The following is a 27571-nucleotide window of genomic DNA, read 5'->3' on the forward strand; positions in this document are numbered from 1 at the left end:
CGCTGGGTTCAGCCATGTCTCGGTGAAGCAGAGGAGATTGCAGTCCCGAATGTCTCTCTGGAACTTTATCCTGGCCCTGAGGTCATCAAGCTTGTTCTCCAGTGACTGGACGTTGGTGAGCAGGATGCTAGGCAGAGGTGTGCGGTGTGCACGAGCTCTCAGCCTGTTCCTGATGCCGGCTCGCTTCCCTCTAGGCCGCCGCTTCCCTTTGTTCTCCCTCAAGATCTCACTCGGCCAGCTCGGATCCGGAGTTAAAAACTTCGAATTGTGAGTACATTGTATACCAATAGAAACAAGAGTGTCACTGTCATACCTAATGCACCCAATGGTGATGATTTTGCCGATTTAGAGACGCTGAAAACTAACTTAAAAAACAAAGACAAAGAAAAGGTGGTCGGAGCAGTCGTGACGGCAGCCGACCTCACCGGCGCCATCTTGAATCTTGAATACAGTTTTATGTATACTGAGGTGTTTTCATAGTGTTGCAATAATAACGAAAGAGGATGTATGTTATATCACAAGACACGGTGGTAAGAAGACTGATCAATTTGTTTAACTAACTCGTTTACACAAGGCATTTTGCAGAGGGCATAGGAGGCGTGGTATTTTTCTTGAAACAACAACTGTAATCTCCACATTTCAGCCTCTTTTCTCAAATGATCAATAATATATTTTTCTTAATGTAGCCCCAAGCCCTTCCGTAGGGAAGTGAGACGTAGTGAGAGTGGTGGAGAAACGGCCACGCCTGTGATCTGACGTGACGCTAACTGAGTGCAGACCGTCAGCCCCGTTCTTGTGGGTCACATGACAGGCCAGCCTTCCCGACTGAGCTGAAACACGTCCCATAACCATGGTAAGCACTTTACCGAATACCGACTTTAGTGCAACGTTGTGCATTCCGAAATTTGCCTGTGTGAAGTTTTGACCGCTGGAAAACTCATTTTGACTGTGTAACGTGATTTGATCTAAAGTCAGCTACGTGATGGTCCTTTGGCCTAGCTCGGCGTTTGACAGCAGCTAGCTAAGCTAACTAGCAGCCGACTGAAGCTATCGAGCAACTAGATGCAACATTTGTGTTTGTCTTTGAAACCCTCATCGTGCTCCTATATACAGTATGATATTTGCAAACAAAGGCTGCGGTAAACGTCAACATTTCTGACGCAAATTAAATAAGACTGTACAGTTAGGTTTTTGTTAGCGTCGTCTTTCGCTTTGCTGTGTCATATTTTAATGTAAGCATCTAAATGTTGACTCCGACTTAGAGTAACCGAACACGGAACATACACACGGAAGCATGTCGTGCGAGATTGTGCAGGCGAGCTCAAACACTTGTAGCAGCTTCGTTTGGTCTGATGGACATTCAGTCGTTTCTGTAAAACTTTTTTCTTCAATTCACGGACGGTCACTGTCTCTGCGAGGCTAGGACGATCCTGCCATTAAACCTCATTAGTAGATACAGCCATCCACCGGTCGGTCGTGACTTCAAACATGCAAACAAATCTGAGTCGATGTGTTTTGGATTTAGACGTGGAAACAACAACTCGGGAGTCTGCTGAACTCCTCAGACTGCTCCGTTTTTTCCTTTCTCTTTTCTGGCGTTATAGATCATCAGACAAGTCAAACTTGAGTTCTTGCTTTTTATGCTGTGTTGCATGAAGAAAATCCTGCTAGATCAATCAAGGAGTGCTATAACTTGTATTTCCATCCTCTGTTGCAGCCAGCAACACAGCAGTCACCCCAGGATGAACAGGAGAAGCTTCTGGATGAAGCTGTGCAAGCTGTCAAGGTTCAGTCGTTCCAGATGAAGCGATGCCTGGTAGGAGCATTTCAGTTTATAGGACTATCATCTTGATTGTGATGTGCTTTTTAAACCACTGGTTCTTCCTGAGGATACTCCTGGACTTTTATTGCCTTTTTGATTAAAAGGAATACTACAAAAATATGAATAATCAATAGAGATGGCTAATATAACCTCAAAATTCTGTTATGATATTTAAAGAGACTGTGCAGTAATCATATTTCTTACACTATGGGGAAAAAGAATGAACCAAATTTTATTGATGTAAGTAAATGAGGGGCATTTTCCATCAGTTAATCCCCTTTTCGTTTTCAAAGATGAATTCAAGGTCCATTCAGGCTGTTCAGTGTGTTATACATGAAGTGTTTCTTGAATCACGAATGTGTTTTGGATGTGATATGTAATATATTTGTGGCCTGCAGGACAAAAACAAGTTGATGGACGCCTTGAAGCATGCCTCCAACATGTTGGGTGAACTAAGGACCTCCATGCTTTCTCCAAAGAGCTACTACGAGCTCTGTATTCTTTACATGTGCTGATTAGACATTTAGGTCTCATCTAAACAGGCTGACTGTATAACAGATGCTACTAGCCAGTCGTTACATGTCACAGTTTATAACTTTATGATGTTTGAGGTGGGGTTGTCATATCGTCATTCATTTGCCTTCAAATATGATTAACATATTTGAAGGCAAATGAAGCAGCAAGCAGGCGGGAGATATGCACTTGAAAAGGACAAGGAGAATAAGCGCTGCCTAGTATTTTACTGCATGGTCACATTGATTTGGGGAGAAAACTTCAGACACTGGGCCAGAAGTTGAAACAGCATGGACAGTATGCTTGCATTACAACAATATCTTGTTTAATAAATGAGAGCTGAATGAAGGCAGCGCAAACTGATGTTTTAAAGTCCAGAGCTGGCTGCCTTCTAAAGTCAAACACCCTGACCAGGTTGCCATTGGAAACCCCATCCAAAATAGTCTTAGTTGAACAACTGTTGGAAAAAAGGCAGAACTACTGCACTCATTTAATTCATCCCCGTTTTTAGTTCTACTGATGCTCCCTTTGAGGATTTTTTGGAGTAGGACTTGGTGTAAACTGTAGGCTTATAGAGCCGTAATGTAAAATTGAAAGAACACTTAATGCTTAGGTGGCCTGACAGTATTGCGCCTGAACACACTGTGTGCAGATTGAAAGTGAAGCCACTACATTATAAACATGCTGCGAGGAACTGTATTGTTGATGTATATGATTTGTGGCGTGTGTGCATTGGTCCCTAACACTGTCTTCAGATATGGCCATCTCTGATGAACTCCACTACTTAGAGGTTTATCTGACTGACGAGTTTGCCAAGGGACGTAAGGTGGCAGATCTGTATGAGCTGGTCCAGTATGCGGGCAACATCATCCCCAGACTGTGAGTATCAACCAACCTGAACTTCTGTCAAATGTGGAGCATTAGTGGCGTCTGTTCAGCGCTGTCTTCCTTTTACCCAGTAGAGAGGCGACATTAACATTTCAGCCATACAAATTAAGTGCTAAGAAACATAGCAAACTAACCGACACGTGTTTGGTCTGAAAAGGTTGCACATTTGTATTGGTAAGGCCAATGTCTCCATGTTATCTGCTTTTTGTTTGAACTGATATTTTCCTCCTAGGGCTATTTTACTATGGTGATATTATTTCAACTCTAGGCCCCTGTCCCAGTTTTCTACCTGCATTTGTGGATTTAGCTCAGACCATACACAAGCAAATGTGGGCTGGTCCTTGTGTATCTGTGTCCAAATATTTAGACATTTGGATGCAGAGGCAACGTTTCAGAATTAAATATTTCGATCTGTTGATGTAATGTTAATATGGATTCTTGTTGTGATGTGTGGCTTTTTACCCCTCAGCCGTAAGAGGCTGATGGGACTATTGTTGTCAGCATGGCAGGTGAGTAGGTGGGTGGGCGGACAGCGCGAACATCTAAGTTTGTGAATGCGATAACTGGAGAATGAGGTCACGTAGGAGCTTCGAATTGATACCATAGTTGACTCTGCTATGAGTCTCGGACGAGTTTAATTCCTGGTGATTTTGACCTCGTGGTCAGAATTAAGTTTCATGAAAATCCTCAAAATCTTGTGAATGTGATAACTTGAACAAGGCGACATAGAAATTGCAAATTGATAACATAAGTGTCTCTACTAGGAGAGTGAGGGTTAGCAGTGGTGGTCGCCAGTAAATGTGCAAAAGTTACTTTTACACATTTGTGAGTAGTCGCGTTGGTGTAGGTGAAATGTGATGAATCCACATTTGTGACCTTGTGAGACTGTTGTCTGTTTATAATAACTTTATGCTCTGAAGTTGTGGAGATGTCTGTCTAATGAAGTCTTTTGTTTCCTCCCGTCTCCCCAGTTATCTGCTAATTACAGTGGGTGTGGTATATGTTCGGTCCTTCCCGCAGTCTCGCAAGGACATTCTGAAGGACCTTGTTGAGATGTGCCGTGGTGTCCAGCACCCACTCAGGGGCCTCTTCCTCAGAAATTACTTGTTGCAGTGTACTCGCAACATACTACCAGATGATGGAGAGCAGTCAGAGTAAGTAAGCTGAGCTTTTTCCCTCTGTGTGCACCCACAACTATCACAGTACTTGTGAGTTTTTTTTTCCTTTCCAACATTTCAATTACAAAGGAGTGTTTGCAACCGATGTTGCAATATCTTTGCTACACTATACTATTTGCTTGTCTGCCTTTACATTCATATGAACTTCAATGACATCCCATCTGTGCAGGGCAGTCAAATTCTTATGCACCATATTTGCTCCTCCATGTCTTTATGGACCTTGCTTTTTGCACTGGTGTGCAGTCATGTTGGAACAGGAAGGGGCCAACTGTTCCCACAACTGTTCCCACAACTGTTCCCACAACTGTTCCCACAACTGTTCCCACAAAGTAAATGGTAAATGGCCTGTATTTGTATAGCGCTTTACTAGTCCCTAAAGATCCCAAAGCACGTTACACAACCTGTCATCCACCCATTCACACACTGGTGATGGCAGCTACATTGTAGCCACAGCCACCCTGGGGCGCACTGACAGAGGCGAGGCTGCCGGACACTGGCGCCACCGGGCCCTCTGACCACCACCAGTAGGCAACGGGTGAAGTGTCTCGCCCAAGGACACAACGACCGAGACTGTCCAAGCTCGAACCGGAAACCTTCCGATTACAAGGCGAACTCCCAACTCTTGAGCCACAATCGCCCCACAAGTTGGGAGTATAAAATTGTCCAAAATGTCTTGGTATACTGAAGGAGTAAGAACTAAGTAAGAACCATTCACTAGAACTAAACCCATTACATGAAGCTCTTGACGCACTGTTCTTGAGCCAGTCTGAAGGCCACTTGAATTTTGGAGGTCTATAGCGATTGAGTCTGCAGAAAGTTTGCAACCTTCACACAGAGCCTTGTAGGTTTGGATTTTTTCCCCCTAATTATAAACACCTAGAAACTGTAGTTTGTGTTTACTTGTGTTATCTTTCTCTAATATTAACATTTGTTTGATGATTTGAAACATTTAAGAATGACAAACATATAAAAACAAGTAGGAAATCAGGAAGAGGCCACACCTTTGTATGTCTGCTGTATTTTTTTTAATGCTAGTATTTTGTTGGGTACTCTTGCCCCAGCTGTTTAATACATTGGTAATGTTATAAGGCACTTCTTATTAGAAGTCATGATAGATCTGTGAAGTTATTTTAACCAGGCCTGCAACGCTTTTTCAGACTCTTTATTCCATATTTAGTAGGGGTGCAACGATACTCGTATCGATATTGAACCGTTCGATACAGTGCTTTCGGTTCGGTACGCATATGTATCGAACAATACAACATTTTAAATTTATTTTATCAACTTTTCTTCTGACGATGCTGTCTGTGTTCAGCGCTCAGTGGATCTGCGTTCGACTACTCCGCCTAGACTGTCGAGCGCAGATCCACTGAGCTCAGCACAAGCTAGCAAGACAGAAGCTAAGCTCGTTGCAACATGGCAAACTGAACCTCCCCCACCCTCATTCAGATCTGGCCTTTGGAACTGTTTTGGTTTTCATGTGAAGTATGACCCTGAAGGTAAGCGCGTCATGGACTAAAGTAAAACAGTATGTTGGATGTGCCACGCAATGCTCAATTACATGGGTGGGAACTAGTGTGTTAGCGCAGTTAGCTCGTTAACGTGTTGACGCCGTCCAGCCCCAGGCACGGGGCGATCCGCGGTAGCTCGTTAACGGAGATTTGCCGTGTTGTGGCGTTAACGTCATTTCAGATTAACGCTGACAGCACTAGTGGGAACACAACGAATATGACTGCACATTTACGCCGACATCATCCTCGTGCAAAGACAAGTGGAAGCAGACAAAAACAACAAGCACGCATGCTACAAACTTTACCCGAGTCATTTAGACAGCCGTTAGCACAGGATTCTCCTTATGGGGACCTGATATGTTTAATATGCTGCTGAGAATATAGCCCAGAAGAAGCGTATAGTATAGCTTTTATTTTGGAAAGAGACGTTTCTCTGTAATAAACTCTCTTTTCCAAAGATGAGTGATTCCTCAATCAGATAGATTTATTTTTTATTACTTTGTTGTTTCAGCAACATTCAATTTAAAAACTGTACTTTTGAGTTAAAATATATATTTATAATTTTAATAAATGACAAATTAAAAAAGCATGAACACTTTTTTTGTATCGAAAAAATATCGAACCGTGACACCAAAGTATCGAACCGAACCGTGAATTTTGTGTATCGTTGCGCCCCTACTATTTAGTGGTGAAGAAATTTCTAGTAGTTGGGGTTATGTATAGTGACATAATGATCATGACAAGTGAACCAAACAGAGAAGGTAACGTCAGATTCACAGGAGGAAGATGACTATGAAGATCAAAGGTACTTTATAATAATGGCTTTTTAAAACATATAGATGTTAATTATCACTGTATGTGTGATGATGTTCCTTCATTCAGATTGCCCCATAGGGTACATAGAGACACGTATACATGCTTACACTGTGGTCATTATTGTAAGTAGGGATGGGAATTGATGAGAATTTGGTGATTCCGATTCTATTATCGATATCACTTTGAGAGTCACCACCATCCTAAGCAGCATATGAAAGACTTTCATGCAAATTATTTACATGCTGAGTGGCCAGATGTTTATGGATGTTGGAGGTGTTTCCCCTCTTGTTGTGATCAGGTCATTACTCCAAAAAAGTAAAGTAAAAAACATTATTACACAGAACACCTTTCTTAAAAGTAATGCATTACGTTACTTAATTTCTCCTAGGAGAAAGACATTCGTTATGCTGCTTTTTACATTGCTTTCAGGTTACTCTGTAGAATTACCTCGTAATGACTAGAGATGGACCGATCCGACATTACGTATCGGTATCGGTCCGATACTGGCGTAAATTACTGGATGGGATATTGGAGAGAAATAAAAAATGTAATCCGATCCATTAAATATCAAAAAAGCACCTCACAAAACTTGTGACACGGCGTAACTCGGCTCATAACCGTAGCACGTCGCAGCAGTATGCATCACGTGGTAGAGCGGCTGTGTGTATTTGTAGCTTCGCTACCAAACCAGCATTTCATCTCCGAGGAAGTTTTCCCAGAGAGAAGTAAAGCAAGTGTGTAAGTTCATCTCTGAGTGTTTGTAAAGCATTCCCACGTTAAGCTTAACAACCGATATATGGAGCGACTGCCTCTCTCTCTCTCTCTCTCCTGCTGCTACTTCAATCATGAAACTGCTTAATAATCAGCTGATCGGCTTTTCTCTTGTTTGTTTTTGGCCCACTTTGCACCAGAAAGAGGAAACCAGCAGCTGAACAACAGCAGCACATTTAAGCTTGATAAGCTGTTAGAATTTATTTAATATTACTTTCTACACCAGGATCTTTTTCTACGCAGCTGACGGCTGGTAACTGTGCAGGGGCGGATCTAGCAAAGTTTAGCCAGGGGGGCCGATAGGGCATGAACAGGGAAAAGGGGGCACAAAGACATACTTTTCTTTCTTATTCTCATTTAAAATGTCGAGCTTTTAATAAATAATTATCTGAATCTTACAACCAAAGTTTTAATCTGATGTAAAATGTATAGAAGTCCATTACTGTATATAGTAACTGTTAAGTCTAATACACCCTAGTAAGCTGTAGTACTTTCTCCTTTGGGAAGGTACCATCTCTGCAGTTCTGTTGAAGAAAGATGTTGAATCTATTTAATTATTCTTGAAAAATAATTTATTTCTGTGCGTTTTTTTCACACTGCATCAAATTAAAGTTGATTACGTCGATTAAGCATCATGAGGTGGAGGGTGGGGGGTGGTTCCCTATTTTTTTTTTTTTTTTTGCTGGGAGTTTGCAACCCTGTTAGTTAGGTTGCTTAATATTTCTGCTAAGTACTCTTTAAAATACCAGAATAGGGAGGATGGAGCAGGTTTAAGTTTATTAGATTGATCAGTGTTGCTGAACTATGAAATGTTTTGGGTGCAGTGTGTTTTTTACATACAGGTATAACAGAATAGCTTTAGTGTTTTTGTTTATTTAAACTTGAGTGTAAACTTATACAAAATGCAGCAAGATATTAGAAAATCAGTTTTATTGATTAAAAAACTATCGGATTCATATCGGTATCGGCAGATATCCAAATTTATGATATCGGTATCGGACGTAAAAAAGTGGTATCGTGCCATCTCTAGTAAAGACCAATCATTACGAGGCGTGTGGGACTAAGGCTGCAGCCCCACATGCCAACACAAATCCCCAAAGAACACACGTGATCTTTTCTTAATATTTGGGTTGAGTACAAAGATGAAAGACACTTAATAGAATTTATTAACACTTAGGTGATGTAATGTGTGATCTGTGAAAACCAGGGACACTCCCTCTGCACTGGACTTTTCTATTCAGGGATATTAAGCAGGATTTTTCATATAATAAATTATTAAGTCTACTGTTTGGATTAAAAAACGCGTCACTGTTCATGGTGTTATATTGGTGTTTTAATAGTTGATACTGGAAATTTAGAAATCACCAGAGGGGAAGGAGAACTCCAGTCCTGTAATCTTCTGCATCCCTCCTGTTAAACTGCAGCTTTTACTCCACAGGGGAACAGAGGAGATGACCGGTGACATCAATGACTCCATCGACTTTGTCCTTCTAAACTTTGCGGAGATGAACAAGTTGTGGGTTCGAATGCAGCATCAGGGTCACAGCCGAGACCGAGAGAAGAGAGAAAAGGAGCGACAAGAACTGAGGATTCTGGTGGGCACCAATCTAGTTCGGCTCAGCCAACTGGAGGGTGTCAATGTGGAGAAATACAAACAGGTGTGTCTTTGTGTTTTTGCTGATCTGTGCAGTGGGGACTGGTCTCAGCACAGAAATCGACTTGTTACTGTCATCTCAGAAAGAGGAGAGCTGCTGGTTCTCTGGTGTGTTCAACACTGATCACGACTTTCAGAAATGTGGGAGTGATGTTTGATTGTCTGTGTTTACTTATGTTATAGTGATAGGGTTGTTATCAACTCAAGTAACGTTATGTTGACATTACCTGACTTCCTGTGTCTTTTCTGCATGTACTGGAAGTCCCAGAGATGTGATATAATATATGACGACATAAGGCGCACATTGCTTTATTTTCACCAAAATAAACTATGGCCACTGTATGGCTTTATTGTGTGGTAATGGTTTGACACACACATTAGGGCTGAGTTATGTGCTCCAGTGAGTGATCATCCTATCGGCCTCCTGTGAGCGATAGCATCACCACTGTGGGGGGGGGGGTGGAGGAGGCTAACACATGTGTGGCCCAAAAGCAATACAAAGATTGAGTGTTATTATGCACATCTGATTAAACTATGCTGGACGTTTGTAACTGTGTCCAGTGCTACTCTGTGTTTAGTGTCAAAGTGGTCATCCCGTATTATCATTTTATCCATTCCAGGATGCTTTTGGATGTAACGTGTATGTTTTTGGTCATTCACAGCTGCAAACCCCACTCCTCACTTTCAGTTTTCACAAAGCAGGATAGCACTTTGGAAGTAATGACACTCCAGAAACAAGTACAGCACACTGTCGTATCCTTGTCTACAGACTTTCACTATTTCTTGAGCATTGATGATTCTTTTGACATTGAATTGTAATGTTTCAGCGTCGTGTTTGCTACATTTGACATATATTTATACCGTACATACTGTTGTTGTATTTATGATAATTTGTTCAGTCAAACCATTTTTCTTGTGTGGCTTTTTCTCTCCACAGATTGTTCTTCCTGGAGTCCTGGAGCAGGTTGTGAACTGCAGGGATTCACTGGCTCAGGAATATCTTATGGAATGCATCATTCAGGTACCTTATGTGAAAATTCTCGAGTCTCATTTGCAACTAATCCAGTAGACTAGACTTTACTTGCTGTTTGTACCTTAGTTTATAACACTGGGTTTAGGGAATAGTAGGGATGACCAGAAATCATGCACTGTCAGTAAAAAAACCAAACACTGTACCATGTTAAAGGAAAACAAATGGGGGATTGGTCAAATGTAAGCAGATTTGTTCCACCCACCGTGTTCCCCAATAACCCAACATTATTTGAAAAATTCAAATTCAAATGGCCTTTATTTCAGTCTTGGAGCATCCTGGTTGTTTCACATATATGAGGTTAGGGCTGCTCGATTGTGGCAAAAATGATAATCACCATTATTTTCACTGACATTGAGATCTCGATTATTTGACGATATTTATTTAACAATAACAATGTGTTGAATAATGACTTTAAAGATTGTCAAAAATAATATAAAATAGTGCAAATACTGATAACAGTGCAAATGTTTGCAATATAAAAATAGATGAAAAATGTAAACATCTGTGTTTAGTGAACTTTGCAGTGTTGCTCTGTGGTGCAGCTACGGCACCGTAGCAACGTTTACACACTGTGTCTACTTGATCCACGTCTGATCCAACCCATAATGTTTCCACACCACTCAAGTTTTTTTTACCTCTCTTTTCAACCAACAGCAGTCGCTCTCCTCTCCAAATAACTTCTGCTTAGCTTTCCGAGCTTCCCTCGGGTCCTCTTAATCAGCGGTCCCCAACCCCCGGGCCTCGGACCGGTACCGGTCCGTGAGTCGTTTGGTACCGGGCCGCGAGAGTTGAGGCTCAGGTGTGAAATGTATGGTTTTCAGGGTTTTTATCTGTTTCCAGCGTTATTTTGTTATCGTTTTTATCGTTTACTCGGTTTTCCTGGGTCTTTTCACGTGTGTTATGAGTAAATCTTCTTTTTTTCGGTACCGGTACTAGTTTTATTTTGTTGTATTTATCCGCGACACCTTAAAGGCCGGTCCGTGAAAATATTGTCGGGTATAAACCGGTCCGTGGCGCAAAAAAGGTTGGGGACCGCTGCTCTTAATTGTTGTGACGCGTGTTCGAAATGCAGAGAGGTGCACTCGATTTGCCACACGGAGCAGCGCGAGAGTAAAGCACGAGGGAGGGGCTAATAATCGGCTCAGTCATTTTTAATGATGGTTGAAAGCCCAGATCGTAATCGAGATTAAAATTCGATTAATTGAGCAGCCCTATATGACGTGCAGTCACAGTCGTTCAGGCCTTAACTAAAATAATCTCGTCTCCGAAGGTTTTCCCAGACGAGTTCCACCTTCAAACGCTGAATCCTTTCCTGCGTTCCTGTGCTGAGCTACATCAACACGTAAATGTCAAGAACATCATCATCGCCCTCATTGACAGGTATGGTTTTATTTGCTGGAGTGTAGCAGAGCTACCCAGTGAGCAAACTGCAATTTAGTGCTTTTTGAGACTGGTTGACCACTCACTGACAGTACCAGTTACAGTTAGCCATATATTACTTTATTCTATACATTTTAAAAACATTAGATTTGTATTTAAATATTTGTATCTTAATCATAGTCAATCTAGAGTTCTCATTCAACCCAACACTTATGTCTTGTTAGGTTGTCGGAGGAAATTGGCACAGGGAGCTAACCAGAAACTTCTAGCCAGGGCTAACCTTCACCACTGTGCTGCTCCATAAGCATGTTTATTTACTCTGGTCCCCAAGCTTAAACCTTTAACTGCAACATGAGGTTTCCAGCATTTTGTTCTTCCTGTTTAAACTAATGATGATTTGCTCATAATAATGCTTGTTCAGCAGTGAACAGTACAAATGTTTTAAAACCCTGATGCACAGCTGAGCTCAAGGACTTCCTGTTTATGGAGATTTCTTTTAAGCCAGCTTCTGATTTGTGTTTCAGACTTGCTCTGTTTGCTCATCGAGAAGATGGCCCAGGGATCCCTGCTGAAATCAAACTGTTTGACATCTTCTCTCAGCAGGTGGCCACTGTGATTCAGGTACGTTTCCTTAAATTCAAGAAGGTTTGACATTATATCGAATATACTTGATGTATCGCGAGTTTTTCCACGTATGATGATTAAAATGCCTTTATCATAACCATCGAGTATAGGTTGCCGCGGAAATATTAAGCTGTCTGCACGTAATTCACTGTAAGTTTTTGGTTTTCTCCCACACGCAGAGAATGCATCATCATTTACCCCCCCACCCCACCCCCCCCACCCCAATCGGAAAATTTTCTGCGGCACATTTTTGGCACATTGCACTGAGCGAGAGTGTTTATATACTACCAGATAGGGAAAAATATGGCGATAGTGGGAGTTGCAGACTTGCTGTCATTTGGATTTCCAAGGATGATGTCGAACAAAATGCAGTAATTTGCAAAATATGACATAAAACTGTTGCTGCAAAAGGTAGCAGTACCACAAATGTATTCCGCCAGCTGAAAAGTCATCCCCTGCAAAATTACGAATGTTTTGAACTGCGCATGTGAACATCTCCCCACACACCAAAGAAAAGTTCAAATAAGCCAGCAGCTGTGATACGAACTACAACAGCTGTCCGCCAGAGAAACGGGGAAAACAGCACATGTGAGTCTGATTGCATGTTACTGTTTAACATGCAGTATATTTGTGGTGTTCGACACTTGCAGTTTTGGAATCTGTAAGATCTCAGACAATGTGCCATTGGCTTGGTTATGTGAAGTCAAGTGAGTTCGTGGCTTCCATGTTTGTGTTTAGGCACATTTTGCAAAATTATGTAACAGATGTTTTAATTGTTTGTTGTTTTCGCTGTGTTTGCTGGTCGTAGAAATGGTCTATATGAGCTTTTAGCTGAGACTTGGAGGTTCAGCGGATACCACACATGCTGATGTTGACATAAAAAACCTGACTTCACAGAGGCTTAAGCTGCAACTCACCCGCGGTACCGGGGGAGCTGGGGCGCAAGACCTGTCATGATATATAGAGAGTATCACAATATAGCCAAAAAATTGTGTGATATTAGATGTTTCTCATATCACCCAGCCCTAGTTTGACCAAAGTAGATGACAGAGTCACTTTATTGAATGCAAAAGGTTTTTGGGAGAGAGCTATCCTTAACCATACGCGTGTTATTAAGAAGAGTCAGAGCACATTAAAAGCACATAATATTATTATGGAGCCACATGTAAAGTCTAACAGAGATGGTATATCATATTAGGATCTTAGGAAACTAGCAATCATAATTTATTTGTTACAGGACAACAGTAGAGTCAAAGGCGGGTCCTCTCAAACTAGGTAGAGTACTAGAGTAAGTGTAACTAACAATGGGACTACTGCTCCCTTCTGTTGTCTACTCTTTCAGTCTCGCCAGGACATGCCATCAGAGGATATTGTATCGCTTCAGGTCTCTCTCATCAATTTGGCCATGAAATGCTACCCTGAACGTGTAGATTATGTAGACAAAGTCCTGGAGAGTACTGTGGAGATCTTCAACAAGCTCAACCTGGAACAGTAAGTCTCTGGTCCCTTGATGAACTCCTGAGTGAGCCGTGTAATGTCATGAAATCATAGAGCTGTGCTTAATAAAAGCTGCAGAATGCATTCATTCTTATAACATAAATTTGCATATTGAGATGTGTTATTAGTATTATTGAGGAAACTAGAAACTTGGTTGCTTTCATGAGTTGTGCAGATGAAAGGTTTTACATATCAGGACATAATAATCATCTTAACATAGCAAATACACCGTCAGATGCACAAAAGCACTTGACATATTATCCAGTGTCATTATTTATTTAACAAGATGGTAAGTCAGTGAAGCAGTACAGTCCAGGCTTCCTGCTTCCATGGGCACTAAGTAGCCGCCAGCTCCTGATTATCACATGCACTGTATTATTTTAAGAGTTTTACCTTACAATAGAAAGCACCCTGAGGCAACTTTTGCTGTGATTTGTCATTTTTAAATAAAACTGAATTAAAAATGGTGCTTGGTTGACTGATCATCAGTTAAATGTGTCAGTAGTGAGTCAGCTGTGTGTTAACACACTCTGAAGTACCATGTTACAATAATCACATTACATATGTGGCATGCTAACACTAAGCTAGCAAAGAAGTCGACGTGATTTTTTTAATGTTGTGCCGACCGCAGACCAGCAGACGCTTCAGCAGGTAGCAGTCAGGCTGCAGGTGTTTCTACCTGTTCGTGTTTCTAATCTAGAATCACCGATTTGTTTGGCCCTTTGGTCGGTTTTCAACTTTGCTTTGTGTTAAAAAGCTGAAATCTAAGAGAAAGATCAAATGTGTGTCCTAGTATAGATTTGTGTTGACATGTGGGACTGCAGAGTCAAAAGCAATGTAACAGTTACTGTAATTAATTAGGCAAAGTACTGGATTACTTTGAAGAATAACAAGTAATGAGTAATACATTGCTTTGTTGAGAAACAACTGCAACACTGGTGTTGCAAAGCAGGAACAACATCAGCAGTGATCTGAGGGAAGCAGCCCATTAATCTGGGACAGGCTAGAAGACCATTTCCAATCAATCTGAACTCTGTGCAGTGAGAAAGATTATTCACAAATGGAAAACATTCAAGACAGCCCCCGTCCAAGAGTGTGTTGTCCCACAAAATCGACCCAAGAGCCTCTCTGACTCTGGAGGCCTCAGTAAGCATGTTAAAGGTCAAAGTGCAAAACAGAGGTTACAAGTAAGCCTGATTTGGAAATGTTGCCATTTTCCAAACAAAACGTCTTCTCTCTAAAAAGAGTTTGACGGTGTGACTTCATTTTGCAAAGTTGAAACTGAACAAAGTCCTTCAGACAGATGAGAGCAAAGTTAAGATGTTTGGAGAAGAACAAACACAGCATGTCAGCAGAAACATCTCTAAGCATGAATATGCTTACATGTGTGTCCTCACTCAGTTTCTCAACTTTGATCATTTCCACAAACTTGATCTTTGAGCCCATACTGATCCCCCCTGAAGGTATGAGGGGTTTTGTCCCTTGGAACTGTAAACCTGAGTCGGCTTCTTTTAATCCTGCAGGGGAAAAACATTTTCAGTCTCCTTTCTTCTCCCTCCTCTAGCATAGCAACCAGCAGTGCGGTGTCAAAGGAACTTACCAGGCTGTTGAAGATCCCGGTGGATACCTACAACAATGTGCTGATGGTCCTGCAGCTCAAACACTTCCCACCACTCTTTGAATACTTCGACTATGAGTCCCGCAAGAACATGAGTTGCTATGTGCTGAGCAACACTTTGGACTACAACACCACCATTGTGGCACAAGAGCAGGTTATTAATCTAACAGCTGTAGATTTGTATTTAAACCGACAGAGCATCAGACAAAACACCCCCCTAGCAACATTTTACATAAAGGATGTGTGGTTTTCATAGATACAGTTTTTGTAATTAATTTTTTTACACATTTATATATCGTCTTGATGCATCTCAATCATCCAGGAAAGTAAATCTCCAAAAGTTGGTTCTGTTCATCTGGACGTAGCGTTTTGTGGGAGAAACGTTTCATCATCATCCAGGTGACGTCTTCAGTCTCAGCTGACTGCAGGTTTCAATCTTATAAACAGGACATTTGCATAATGACTGAAACCAGCCCAGTGAAGGAACAATGGGCTGGGAGGGCAGTTCCTTAATCTTAATTATGCAAATTCTCATGACCATTGATCAACAACCACTGATCAAAGACCACTGATCAATGGCCATGAGTCCCATTCACAGAGAGTTGGGGAATGGCTGCAATCACAGCATGTAAGATGGTGAAAGAACACACCAGGTCTCTGTGGCTTTTAAACCCCAAAACACGCTGCGCCAAAAACTGGTCCACCCCAAGGATCAGGTCCCCCGTCACAAACAGAGTTACATAGTGTACGCTGTTAAGTGCAGGAGGATTGGCAGGATTTATACATCAGGGAAACCAAACAACCTCTGGCGAAGAGGATGGACCAACACAGAAGAGCCACCTCGTCAGGCCAGGACTCTGCAGTCTATTCACACCTACAGGCCAGTGGACACTCTTTCAATGATGAGGATGTAACATCCTGGACAGGGAGGAACGCTGGTTTGAGGGCGGAGTCAAGGAGGCCATTTACGTGAAAAGGGAAAGACCATCTCTGAATGGAGGAGGGGCCTAAGGGTGCATCTGTCACCATCTTACAATGCTGTGATTGCAGCCATTCCCCAACTCTCTGTGAATGGGACTCATGGCCTTTGATCAGTGGTTGTTGATCAATTTGCATAATTAAGATTAAGGAACTGACCTCCCAGCCCGTTGTTCCTTCAGTGGGCCTGTTTCAGTCATTATGCAAATGTCCTGTTTATAAGATTGAAACCTGCAGTCAGCTGAGACTGAAGACGTCACCTGGATGATGACGAAACGTTTCTCCCACAAAACGCTACGTCCAGATGAACAGAACCAACTTTTTGCAGACACATTGATATAGTTTCCCAACAACCTTGCAAATAGGCTTGTAAAAGTTGACAAAAACCCCAAACTACAGTCGACGTAGAGAAGCCCTCACCGACGGATGAAAAAGTGATGTTAACAGAAAACTTATGTAGGCTGTTTTACCACAGCCACAGTCTCTTGCTGAATGCACACTGGTTATGTATGGCTGCAGTATCATCTGTACTTTGTGATACAACTTGTCATATTTGCTTAGATTAGTGAGAAATCTGTATAAAAATAGCTGTTTTTTCATTTTTGTTTTAGTAGTTTCATGTTAAAGTATTCTTTAAGGTTTTTGTGCATTATTGTGCAGACATCTAACCTGGTTACACAGTTTGTAAATAGTGTCGGTTTAATGTTGTACCCTTTGTTCCTCTAGGTGGACGCCATCTTGAACTTGGTGTCCACACTGATACAGGACCAGCCAGACCAACCAACTGATGATCCAGACCCAGAGGACTTTGCTGAGGAGCAGAGCCTTGTGGGCCGTTTCATCCATCTGCTCCATTCTGAAGATCCTGATCAGCAGTATCTTGTAGGTGTTTGCGTTAACATTGTGTCTTTCTACGTTCTCAGTCATCAAGGTTGTGGTAGTCGTGAGTGCTTGAAAACAAGGCAACTGGACATTTGTACAGGCAAGGCCAACAACGTGCCATGGGCTCCTCTGTGTCCCCCACTGTAGCTAACCTTATCATGGAGGAAGGGGCTGAGAGGGACGGCACTGAGCCACAGGTTCAGGTATGCGGGTGACATTCACTGATTTTCCAGGGAGGATATCAGGGTTACCATTCCTGGACTGTGCTTTGCTCGTTAAGGAGGCTGTAAGCCTCAACATTGAAGTTTACCGGAAGCCGACACAGACTCCCAGAAGCCTACGCTTTGACTTACCAGACCCTCTGCAGGGCTCGCAAAATCGCTAGCCCGACGTCCCGGAGCTAGCGATATCTCCGGTTGGGTGAACAAAATCTATCTCAGCCCCGCCCGTCAGGTTATCATATAGCCCGACGAACGGGGCTGAGATAGATTTTGTTCACCCAACCGGAGATATCGCTAGCTCCGGGACGTCGGGCAAGCGATTTTGCGAGCCCTGCTCTGGAAGACGAGCGTGGAGTCATCAGGATCCTGCAACGTCAGGCAGAAATGTATCTTCTAAAGCAGAAAGGAAAGAAGAGGAAGAGTCATGTGTGTTTAAAAAAACAAACAAAAAACCGTCTTAGATTAGTGGTTATCCCAACTGGACCTAAATGAAATCAGCTGCACACTCACGTGTATCTCTACATCTAAAGGTCACTCAGGATACCAATGTTCACATTTTGGACCAAGAAGACAGACGGTTTGCTAAAATTAGATCATCTATGTCCACTGTGAACCATCTTTGAATAGAGGCGTAGCCTATGACACGAAGTATCAGCCACTTACTGTGCAGTCTGACATCCTTCCAGCCACTTCAGGTGACCTCAATAGCTCCACTGATGGTGGGGTGGGACAGTGTCCTACACCGGTTTCACCCTTAACACCCAGTGAAGACCTAAGAATGTTTCTTGGATCATGTGATGACTCGCATGATTAATAGTGGATCAATAACCCTCAGGAACCAATCCAAGGTTTAAATTAACCGGGTGCACTTGCCTCAGCGGCTACATCGCCCTTACTCCAGTGGTGAGAATGAGGAGCTGGATGCACTGGTTGCCACAGAGCTGTGTGCTCAGCCCGACGTTATTCACTGTATTTGCTCAAAACCCTTCACTTCACTAACACAGTCGTGGAGCTGTATTTATTTTTGTTTTACTAGTTTTATGTTAAAGTATTTAAGTTTTGTTTGATATTGTTTGGGTCTGATATTGGAACAATGATGAGACTCACTGTAGAGAGGAGATCCAACACCGACAGTGTTTTTAGACAACAACCTCGTCCTGAACACCAGCACGACCAAGGAGGTCATTGTGCGTTGGTGGAGGTCCAGGCAGCGTGGACGTCATCTTCCTGGATCTCCACATAATATCTTACCTGTTGTTTCTATTCTTGATTGTGTGTATATGTGAATGTAATGTTGTTATGTGTGTGAAGACATAATGACAATAAAGGATTCTTATTCTTCTTCACTCCACCTTTTGTTTTCAGAATTAAAGAAGCCTCGTGGAAATGTATCTGTGACGTTGTAGAAGTCCAGTTGTCTTCTTTTCAAGCATTTGAGACGAACCCGAAGAGTCTTAATTGTGCACATTATGCATTAGAAATACTGCATGGAGTCCTGCAGGTGGTGTCCTTTAAGTTGCTGCTAGAGATTCTGAGAATAACGCTGCAGTGTTTCCTTTGTCCCCACCTTCTCTAGTTCTTGGGAAAATTTCAGCGGATTACATTTCTGACTAAGTTTGTACTTCTGTGAATGTTTTTGCTGAGACCAGTGGTTTTCACTTAACTTTGTTCTTGTTTGCTTCAGATTCTTAATACAGCACGCAAACACTTTGGAGCTGGTGGAAACCAAAGGATTCGTTACACATTGCCTCCCCTTGTGTTTGCTGCCTACCAGCTAGCCTTTCGATACAAGGAAAACTCCTCAACCGTGAGCAAATGTTATTTTTCATCACAAAGCACATAATGCATTTTATTTTATGTCCTGTTATGAAATCATACCAATTTCTTTTCCTCTTAGGATGACAAATGGGAAAAGAAGTGCCAGAAGATTTTTTCTTTTGCCCACCAGACAATCAGTGCGCTCATTAAGGCTGAGCTCGCCGAGCTGCCTCTTCGACTCTTCCTGCAGGGGGCGCTGGCTGCAGGGGAGATTGGCTTTGAAAACCACGAGACTGTAGCGTATGAGTTCATGTCACAGGTAGAATGTTTAATAATACTGTCATGCCTTTAAATAGGTTATATACATACATACATGTGTGGTCAAACATTTTAGAAGACCTGAGTTTTTCCAGTTTTTTATTGAAAATTCTGCAGTTTAATGTCTCATTGCACTCTGAAATGAAAGCAGTTGGACTGAAAAAAGAAATCATTGAATCAATTTAGAGACCAAAATGTATTCTAACCCTTTGACCCAAAGTAGCCACCTTTGGTGTCTGCAAACACCCGTGGCACTCTTTCTACAATAGAAATCAAATATTCTTCAGAAGTTCTTCCCATATCTGTTGCAGAAGTCTCCATAAATGAGGCACTGGTAGTTGCTTTGCTTTCACTCTTCTGTCCAGTTCATCCCAAACCAGCTTGATGCGGTTTAAGTCTGGAGACTGTGACTTGTGTTTTGGGTCATTATCATGCTGTAGGATGAACCCCTGACCAACTAGGCATATACCAGAGGCTATTGCATGGCACTGCAGAATGCTGTTCTGTCCTGAGTGCCCTTTGATGGTGAAGGAAACTGTACTCACTGACACCTTGACTTTCTTTGAAATTGCTGCAGAATAGTTTTAAACGTTGAACCCATGTTCTGTTCCCTGGAAAAGGCCTTTTTGGATAATTCTCAAATGTGCAGAATTTTTCAGTTTTGGCTAACCTTACCTTTTTTTAACCTCTGGCAGTTCACCACTTACCCTTGTACCATTTGAAGCTATTCACTGAACTTGAATGACATGAACTTCAATAAATAATTGGAAAAATTGGGGTGCTCTAAAACTTTTGAGTGTATAACCAAAAACATAACTTTATTTTGTTGTATTTTAAAACCATTAGACCGCTATAGTCCTCTTTCTCTGTCATTGGGTGGTGTTGTTCCATCCCCTCAACCTTTTCATCTCTTCTCTTGGTTCTCCATACATTGTCCATATTAGGCGTTCTCTCTCTATGAGGATGAGATCAGTGACTCCAAAGCTCAGCTGGCAGCCATCACCTTGATTATTGGCACTTTTGAGCGAATGCGATGCTTCAGCGAGGAAAACCACGAGCCCCTGAGGACTCAGTGTGCACTGGCTGCGTCCAAGCTGCTGAAGAAGCCTGACCAGTGCAGAGCTGTCAGCATCTGTGCCCATCTCTTCTGGTCAGGTCGCAGCACTGACAAAAATGGTGAAGAGGTGTGTTGGAATTAGGCTTTTTTTCCCATACACTAACATAAAGTTGTTGAAGATGGTTATAGTAAAATCATGTGCATGCAGATGAGTGACGTTCTAAAAACTGACATTTAAATGGAACCATCAGTGTGTCGTGAGGAGGAAGTCTCCAGAAGGCTAAACAGTCACTGTATTAAACCCCAAAAGATTAGTTATGGAATCAAATGGATGTGGTATGGAAGGATCAGCAAGTTCAGTTTTACGGGACACAATGCGCTTTAACACACTATATAATGCTGTTAATGCTATTGTGCACTTTAGTCTTTTTGCACATCTCTAAATGCTCCCTGCTCGTTTTACACATTTAGATCCGTGATGGTAAGCGGGTGATGGAGTGTCTAAAGAAAGCCTTGAAGATTGCCAACCAGTGCATGGATCCATCACTGCAAGTTCAGCTTTTCATTGAAATCCTCAACAGATACGTCTGCTTCTATGAGAGGGAAAACGATGCGGTAAGACACTACTTTAAAAAAAATTGTTTGCGCTAACCAGTAACTGGTAATTTTGCCAGAGAGAATAATTTCTTCATTTGCCTCAAAGCAACCACTCAAGTTAAAGTGTTGATTAACAGTTAGGTCCAATGTTCCCGCCAAGCACTGCTGGCAGGTCTCTGCGCACAGAAAATCTGCGTTGCGCACAAAAAAAAATCTAACCTGAATTGAAATTAAAATTAATACTTTAACAGTTTAGTCAGTGAGTGACTGGCTGCTCCCGTATGGGATCAGAACGATGCCACCTTATCCCATAGTCCAGCCAATGATGCGATTCACATTCGTATATACGCAGCTGATCAACGTCGTTGACAGGCTATGACAGCGACACCGGTGTTTAGCGAGCAAAGCGGCTGATGTGGAGTAGAATAGAATAGAATAGAATAGAATTCAACTTTATTGTCATTGCACATGCACAGGTACAGGGCAACGAAATGCAGTTTGCATCCATCCAGAAGTGCTTTAGTGATATAGATATATTACAATATATATTAGCAATAATATAGATATGTAAGTATATTACAGAAATGGGTCTATTATGGTATGTTATAATGTACACGGTATGAGGTATGTTGTGAATATTCTATAACTATAAGTATGTACAGGCTGTAGTGAGTACAAGCTATGTACAGGCTATGAACAGGATATAAATATGAAAAACTGTACAGAATATGAAATAAATAACTTTACAGAAATCTGAGATATACAGCTATACAGAAATGGGAACTATGCAGGTTATAAACAGTTGTAGGATTAAAAATTATCGAATGTACAGAATGATTATTTACACAGAGCTATACAGTAGTGCAGTTAAGATAAGTGAGATATAATTCCTACAGAGGCTATATAAAGTGCTAGTGGTTGTGAGTGGTGGTTCAGTCCATGTTATTATTGTGTGTTTGAGGGTACAGTTGTCCATTGTGTGTGTGTGTGTAGGTGGTTGTGGTGTGTGTATGTCCAGTCCATGTGTTAACGTGGGTCAGATGTCAGGAGGCAGAGTTCAGGAGTCTGACAGCTGTGGGGAAGAAGCTGTTCCGGTACCTGGTGGTCTTAGTCCGGCGGCTCCTGTAGCGCCTCCCAGAGGGCAGGAGGGTGAAGAGTCCATGTGATGGGTGACTGGGGTCTCTGATGATTTTCCCAGCCCTTTTCAGACACCGCTTCCTGTAGATGTCCTTTATGGCAGGAAGTGGTGCTCCGGCGATGCGCTGGGCAGTTTTCACGACCCTCTGCAACGCCTTCCGGTCCGAGGCAGAGCAGTTCCCGTACCAGACTGTTATACAGTTGGTCAGGATGCTCTCGATGGTGCAACGATAGAAGTTCACCAGGATGTCTGAGGACAGGTGGTTCTTCCTCAGAGTCCTCAAGAAGAAGTGTGAGTGAAGCCACGTTAATGACAACGTGTACAACCATTGGAGATGTGAGCAGGACAGACGGAGCAACTGACGGGAAAAGTGTGGACTTTATACCAGTTTTTAAATTGTGTTGATCGGCCACGTAAAACCAGAGTTATGATAAAATATCTGCAATGTTTGTTTTTCTTCCTGAATACTGTCGTTGTTTATATTTACTGCGGGAAGAAACGGTAAAAACTGCGTTTTATAAGGAAAACACTACAAAGCTCCGCCTGTGAGCAAAGACAAAACCCAAAAAAACTCCACCCTTTCCTATTGGTCAAAAAATGTACCATGTGGACCAATCAAAAAGTGATATGGCAACATGGCATTTAGTTGTTTAGGAAGGAGGAAGTTTTAGGAGTGACGGCGTGTTTGAGATGTGAGAGATTTGCAACGTTTAGCACAAATCTTGTGTAGTTAGTGTGTAGTTAGTGTGTAGTTAGTGTGTAGTGTAGTCAGTAGTTTTGTTGTGTGTGTCAGAACAATGAGGCGACTGCTGAATGTTACAGGTGTTACAGCAGTGATGCATCTGCTGCTGTCAGGCCTGCAGGTATCAGGCTGTTGTTCTCCTTCATCTCATAGTGGACAGAAATTACTTTTTGGAGCGGCACAAATAATTTGTGTGGCATCAGATTTGATGCAGAACAGCTGATTGTTCTGTAAATAGTTTGAAATGTTTATTTAAAAAACGCCTTGGCTGCATTTTTAGGTAAACAGCTGCAAAAAACTTTGTTGTTTGCAAAACTCAGTTACTTTTTTGAAGAAGTAACTATATAATTAATTGCCCAACATTGGTCATTATTTACTGTATTTTGCAGACAGAGTTACAGACTCTCTCCCAGACCACAGACTCATTATACAAGTCAGAGCTTTATAAAAATAGAAAAAAGAAAGTTGTGTTTTCAAAATTGGAGTTCAAGTTATTTTTCCTTCCAATAGTGTTAACATGCTACAGGTCATGAACAAGATTTTTTAACATTTTCATTGTAAGTGGGCTAAAGCAGTTAATTTAAAGTAGTCTAACATAAATGTAAACGCTGTAATTTGATTATTTTAATAAACATGTAACTTGGATGGATTGGATGCTGGCGTGACCACAGCGCACACGTCTGCTGTTGCTCACAGTGGTCCAAGTGTCCGCTCAGGGAGTTTGTGTGTTTGCTCAGACACGTGAAACATTAGAGGGAACATTGGTTAGGTCTATAAATGTTTGGACAATGATACGGTTTAATAATGTTCGCTCTGTGCACAACAACAGTAGATTTTAATATTCAAAATTACTAAAACAGTGTAATTATCCAGAAACTTATAGACCTAATTCTCTATTCTCTTACAAAGCTGCAAACAGCAGTAGGAGGGCTTGTGCGCCCTGTTGCATGTCCAAGCATGCCGTTGTCAAGTTGAACTACGGCTTGGGCGTGGTGTGGGTGAGCCGTTATCCGGTCTGGGATGTTGATTGGTGTTGTTATTTACCCACTGAATATACTACCTTTGCCGACTAGGTGGTGATGGAAATTACCTACTTACTACAAGTCACCCTAATGCATATCATGCACGGATCCACCAACTGAAATGTTATTTGCATGGGATGATGATTATCATCTACTGCTGATTATCTGTTGCCACTAGGTGGCATTGTGTCACTTAATATTAGATCCCGACTACAGTTGTTTTCATGCTGGCCACACACCCCCTGTCATGGAGTTTGATGTCACATCAACTAGGGCTGTTCGATATAACGATATAAAAACGTCTATAGTTTCATTTTACGCTGTCGTTTGTTTCGTGGTGTCGCAAAATAAACTGTTTACAGCAATATTTTTTCACCGTTCTGATGGTCACTGTAGTTATTATTAATTTCTTAAAGTTCTCTCTTTCTCTTATATTTAATATAACCACACTACGGACGGACAAGCGCCTGTTTTTATGCGTTGTCGTTAGCAACAACGACGGTAACAGCATCGCGTGTCCGCTTGTTCCACGTAAACCTTTCACAATAAAGCTCAAGATCCTGTTGAGACTTTTCAAAATAAACTGAATCACGTGAAAGAGCAGATTATTTACAGATGAGAAGCAAAAAAGAGCCGCCAGGTGCTAAAAAATAAAGCTTAGACTCAAACGTTAGAACAGGCTTTTCCCCGCAGCACGCTGTGTAATAAATACTCACAAAGAAAACGGCGCCGTTACAACTTATGTCTAAAAATTGTATCGTTTCGTGCATCGGTTAAAACACTCGACTCCAGCTACACGACGCGCAGCTGGAAACACTTCACGCAGGTCGAGCTGCCCGAGACTCACAGAATTTACAGAAAATGTTACATTTTTGTGATTTATATCGTTATCGGACGATGGATAGCTTATATCGGGATATGAGATTGTGGTCATATCGCACAGCCCTAACATCACCTGTCGCGCCACCTTATTTGTGGCACTGTGGGTGATCGAGCACTTCTCTCCTTCGTTTTTTTCCCCCTTTCCCTTTATGGTCATGTTTCACTGTGCTGAAGAATGACCTGTTGTCTTAATGAGTGTATTGAATCCTTGTGCTACACTCAAAAAGGTGCTTTGTGAGGTGACCTTGAAGCGCTTTGGCTAGTCTGCTGAGGAAGAGCTTCTTGTGAAGCCAGGATGTGTAGATACCAGAGGTGTGCTTTTTAGACTCAAGTTGGTTCGCACAGGTTTGTATATGATTTTGAAAATGAACTTCTGCCACATTCTTAACAGCATCTTGAATCAGGGCAGTTATTTTTAAAGTTATTTACTTAAATGTGAAGCAAGCCCCAACTTTAATTTCAGTGGTCACAAAAAAAATTTTAAAAAATGTAAAGAGCCAGTTAAGGTAACTCGGGCATCTGACAAGGATGCTTCCTGGGTGAGGTGTTCTGGGCATGTCCCACCAGGAGGAGGCCCCGGGGCAGACCCAGGACACGCTGGAGAGATTATATCTCTCAGCTGGCCTGGGAACGCCTTGGTGTTCCCCTGGACAAGCTGGAGGAGGTGGTTGGGGAGAGGGAGGTCTGGGCTCCTCTACTTAGGCTGCTGCCCCCGCGACCCGACCCCAGATAAGCGGAACAAGATGGATGGATGGACACTTAAAAAATGGCATATATATTGTGGCTGTTGATTGGTTGTCAGGACTCCTTGAGCCCCCCTCCCTGTGTAAAGTCTCTTCCCTCCTCGGACCAGGCCCGTGTTTTTATTAGAGTGTTTGGTGGGATTGTTTCCGTGACCAACCCTGGCATCCATGTCGGAGCTGGAGTGAGGCTTAGCCATCAAATTGAAAATGTGTCACTTTTTTACAGTCGCCTTTGTGTAAAACTCAGATTGTTGTTTTGATTTGAACAGTTGCTCTTATCTATTCCAACTGACCCACAGAGCGTGTACATGAATACTTTGGTACGAGTGAATGTTGTCCACCCAATAATATTAGAATGTAAACAGGAACCCTTGTGCTGTTCCTCCTCTTCCTCCCATCCAGGTGACAGTCCAGGTGTTAAACCAGCTGATCCAAAAGATCAGGGAAGACCTTCCCAACCTGGAAGCTAGTGAAGAGACGGAGCAGATCAACAAACACTTCCACAATACACTGGAGCATCTTCGTCTGCAGAGGGAATCCCCTGAATCTGAGGGCCCTGCCTACGAGGGCCTGGTCCTTTAAAGCTAATGTAGGTTGGAAAATATAAAGTCCCTTTTAGATGTTCCACTATATTAAGAGTAGACAACCGCACACTATCACACGAATAAAGAAGTTGTGTTAAAGGCCAGGAATAGAAATAAACATTAAGAGCTGAAAGAACTCCTTTCGGTCCTTCATTTAGTTGTTGATGTCTCTTCATCATTCCTCCTTGCGATCCATCCTTGCATGTGTAAAGCAATGCTGCACGTAACTTTAGTGTGCAGTCGTGGCAAGTCTTTTATTCCTTTATAAGGCCACAATTAACCAGTTTGTCTGTATCCTGCACTATGTTAATGTTGATGGAGGACTTGCTAACTGTGTCATCATGCCTTCAGTTGTTGATATCTGTCCATATTGAGAAGCGAATGTAATAGCCAAGTGTATAAAAACTACAGAAAATCTCAAAGTTGTAGTTGTCTTGCAGCGGGTTTGCATACGGCCTGGTTTCCTGAACATGAATAATCAATAACTCTGCTGTTCTTTAGGTTGGCTTTGTGGCAACTTTAAACAGATTGTGCCAAACCAAACTGAAGACCAGATGACCGTGCAATCTTTGGCCGTCACACTTCAGCGTTCTTCTTTTTGCCACATCGTGCTCGTCATTCTCTCTCTTTAGGCTCCTTATAGTGTCTCATTTGAAGTCAGGACTTCTCACCACTGGATTGACCTGGTCAAAACTGTGGTGTGTTTGCATGCTTTAGTGTGCTTGGCATCAAAGGGCCAGTGTTTAGTTCACTCTCTATGGATCTCACTAATTACACTCTGTTTTTTGTTCTTCCCCATGATATTTTTTGATAACAACCATGTCCTTTTGGACGAACATGTTAAGGAGGTGCAGCAGTTCCTCAGGATTGTATGTTGGCCGACTTGTCAGTGTACAATGGTGCAGAAGCTTTGTGTCGTTTTCCACAACATTTATTGATTTCTCTTTCTTGCTTATTAATGTTGATTTGTTGGAGTCGGCATTGAACTGTTACTTTTTTGCTTTTAAATATGTGTTTAAATGCACTTGTAAATCAGATAAATAAAAATACAGATTAAGTAGAAATGATCATTGTCTCTGAAATAAAATTGACATTAACAGTACTTGAACTTTACTTATTTTACACACAGTATTTCATGAGTGTGATTAGACTATGCTGTGCTGTTGTATGCTGCTGAAGGATTATTTGGTTGTGGCTCAAACTTTGATTCAACGTTTGAAATGGAATAATATCAGTAACAGTTGCATTAAGATAGACATATAAGTCTATCTATATTTAACTCCCTCTCACCATGCGAGCTTTCTTTATCCTTCAAGCTTGGCCCCTGGGAACTTGAGGAGGACT

At 41.9% G+C, this 27571-nt stretch overlaps 1 protein-coding gene across 2 annotated transcripts; it reads left to right on the forward strand.

Annotated features, from left to right (window-relative positions):
* Positions 1–718: 718 nt before the first annotated feature.
* Positions 719–27329, forward strand: vps35 (VPS35 retromer complex component). 2 transcript variants are annotated; one of them, XM_084923723.1, is made up of 18 exons: positions 719–853; positions 1718–1816; positions 2221–2317; positions 3091–3214; positions 4195–4377; positions 8938–9157; positions 10091–10174; positions 11457–11566; positions 12091–12187; positions 13533–13681; positions 15252–15459; positions 17010–17165; positions 19071–19193; positions 19284–19463; positions 20407–20646; positions 20991–21134; positions 26046–26232; positions 26729–27329. In XM_084923723.1, exons 1-17 carry the CDS (start codon positions 851–853, stop codon positions 26223–26225), a joined length of 2397 nt encoding a protein of 798 aa, XP_084779849.1. In that variant the 5' UTR covers positions 719–850; the 3' UTR covers positions 26226–26232; positions 26729–27329. The 2 variants fall into 2 exon arrangements, with proteins under 2 accessions (XP_084779849.1, XP_084779841.1); XM_084923715.1 differs by having other exon boundaries at positions 26046–27329.
* The last annotated feature ends 242 nt before the right edge of the window (positions 27330–27571 follow it).

The sequence above is a fragment of the Perissodus microlepis genome, chromosome 1 (genome assembly GCF_051167445.1).
Source record: "Perissodus microlepis isolate ML-2025 ecotype Zambia chromosome 1, ASM5116744v1, whole genome shotgun sequence".
NCBI classification, from domain to species: Eukaryota; Metazoa; Chordata; class Actinopteri; order Cichliformes; family Cichlidae; genus Perissodus; species Perissodus microlepis.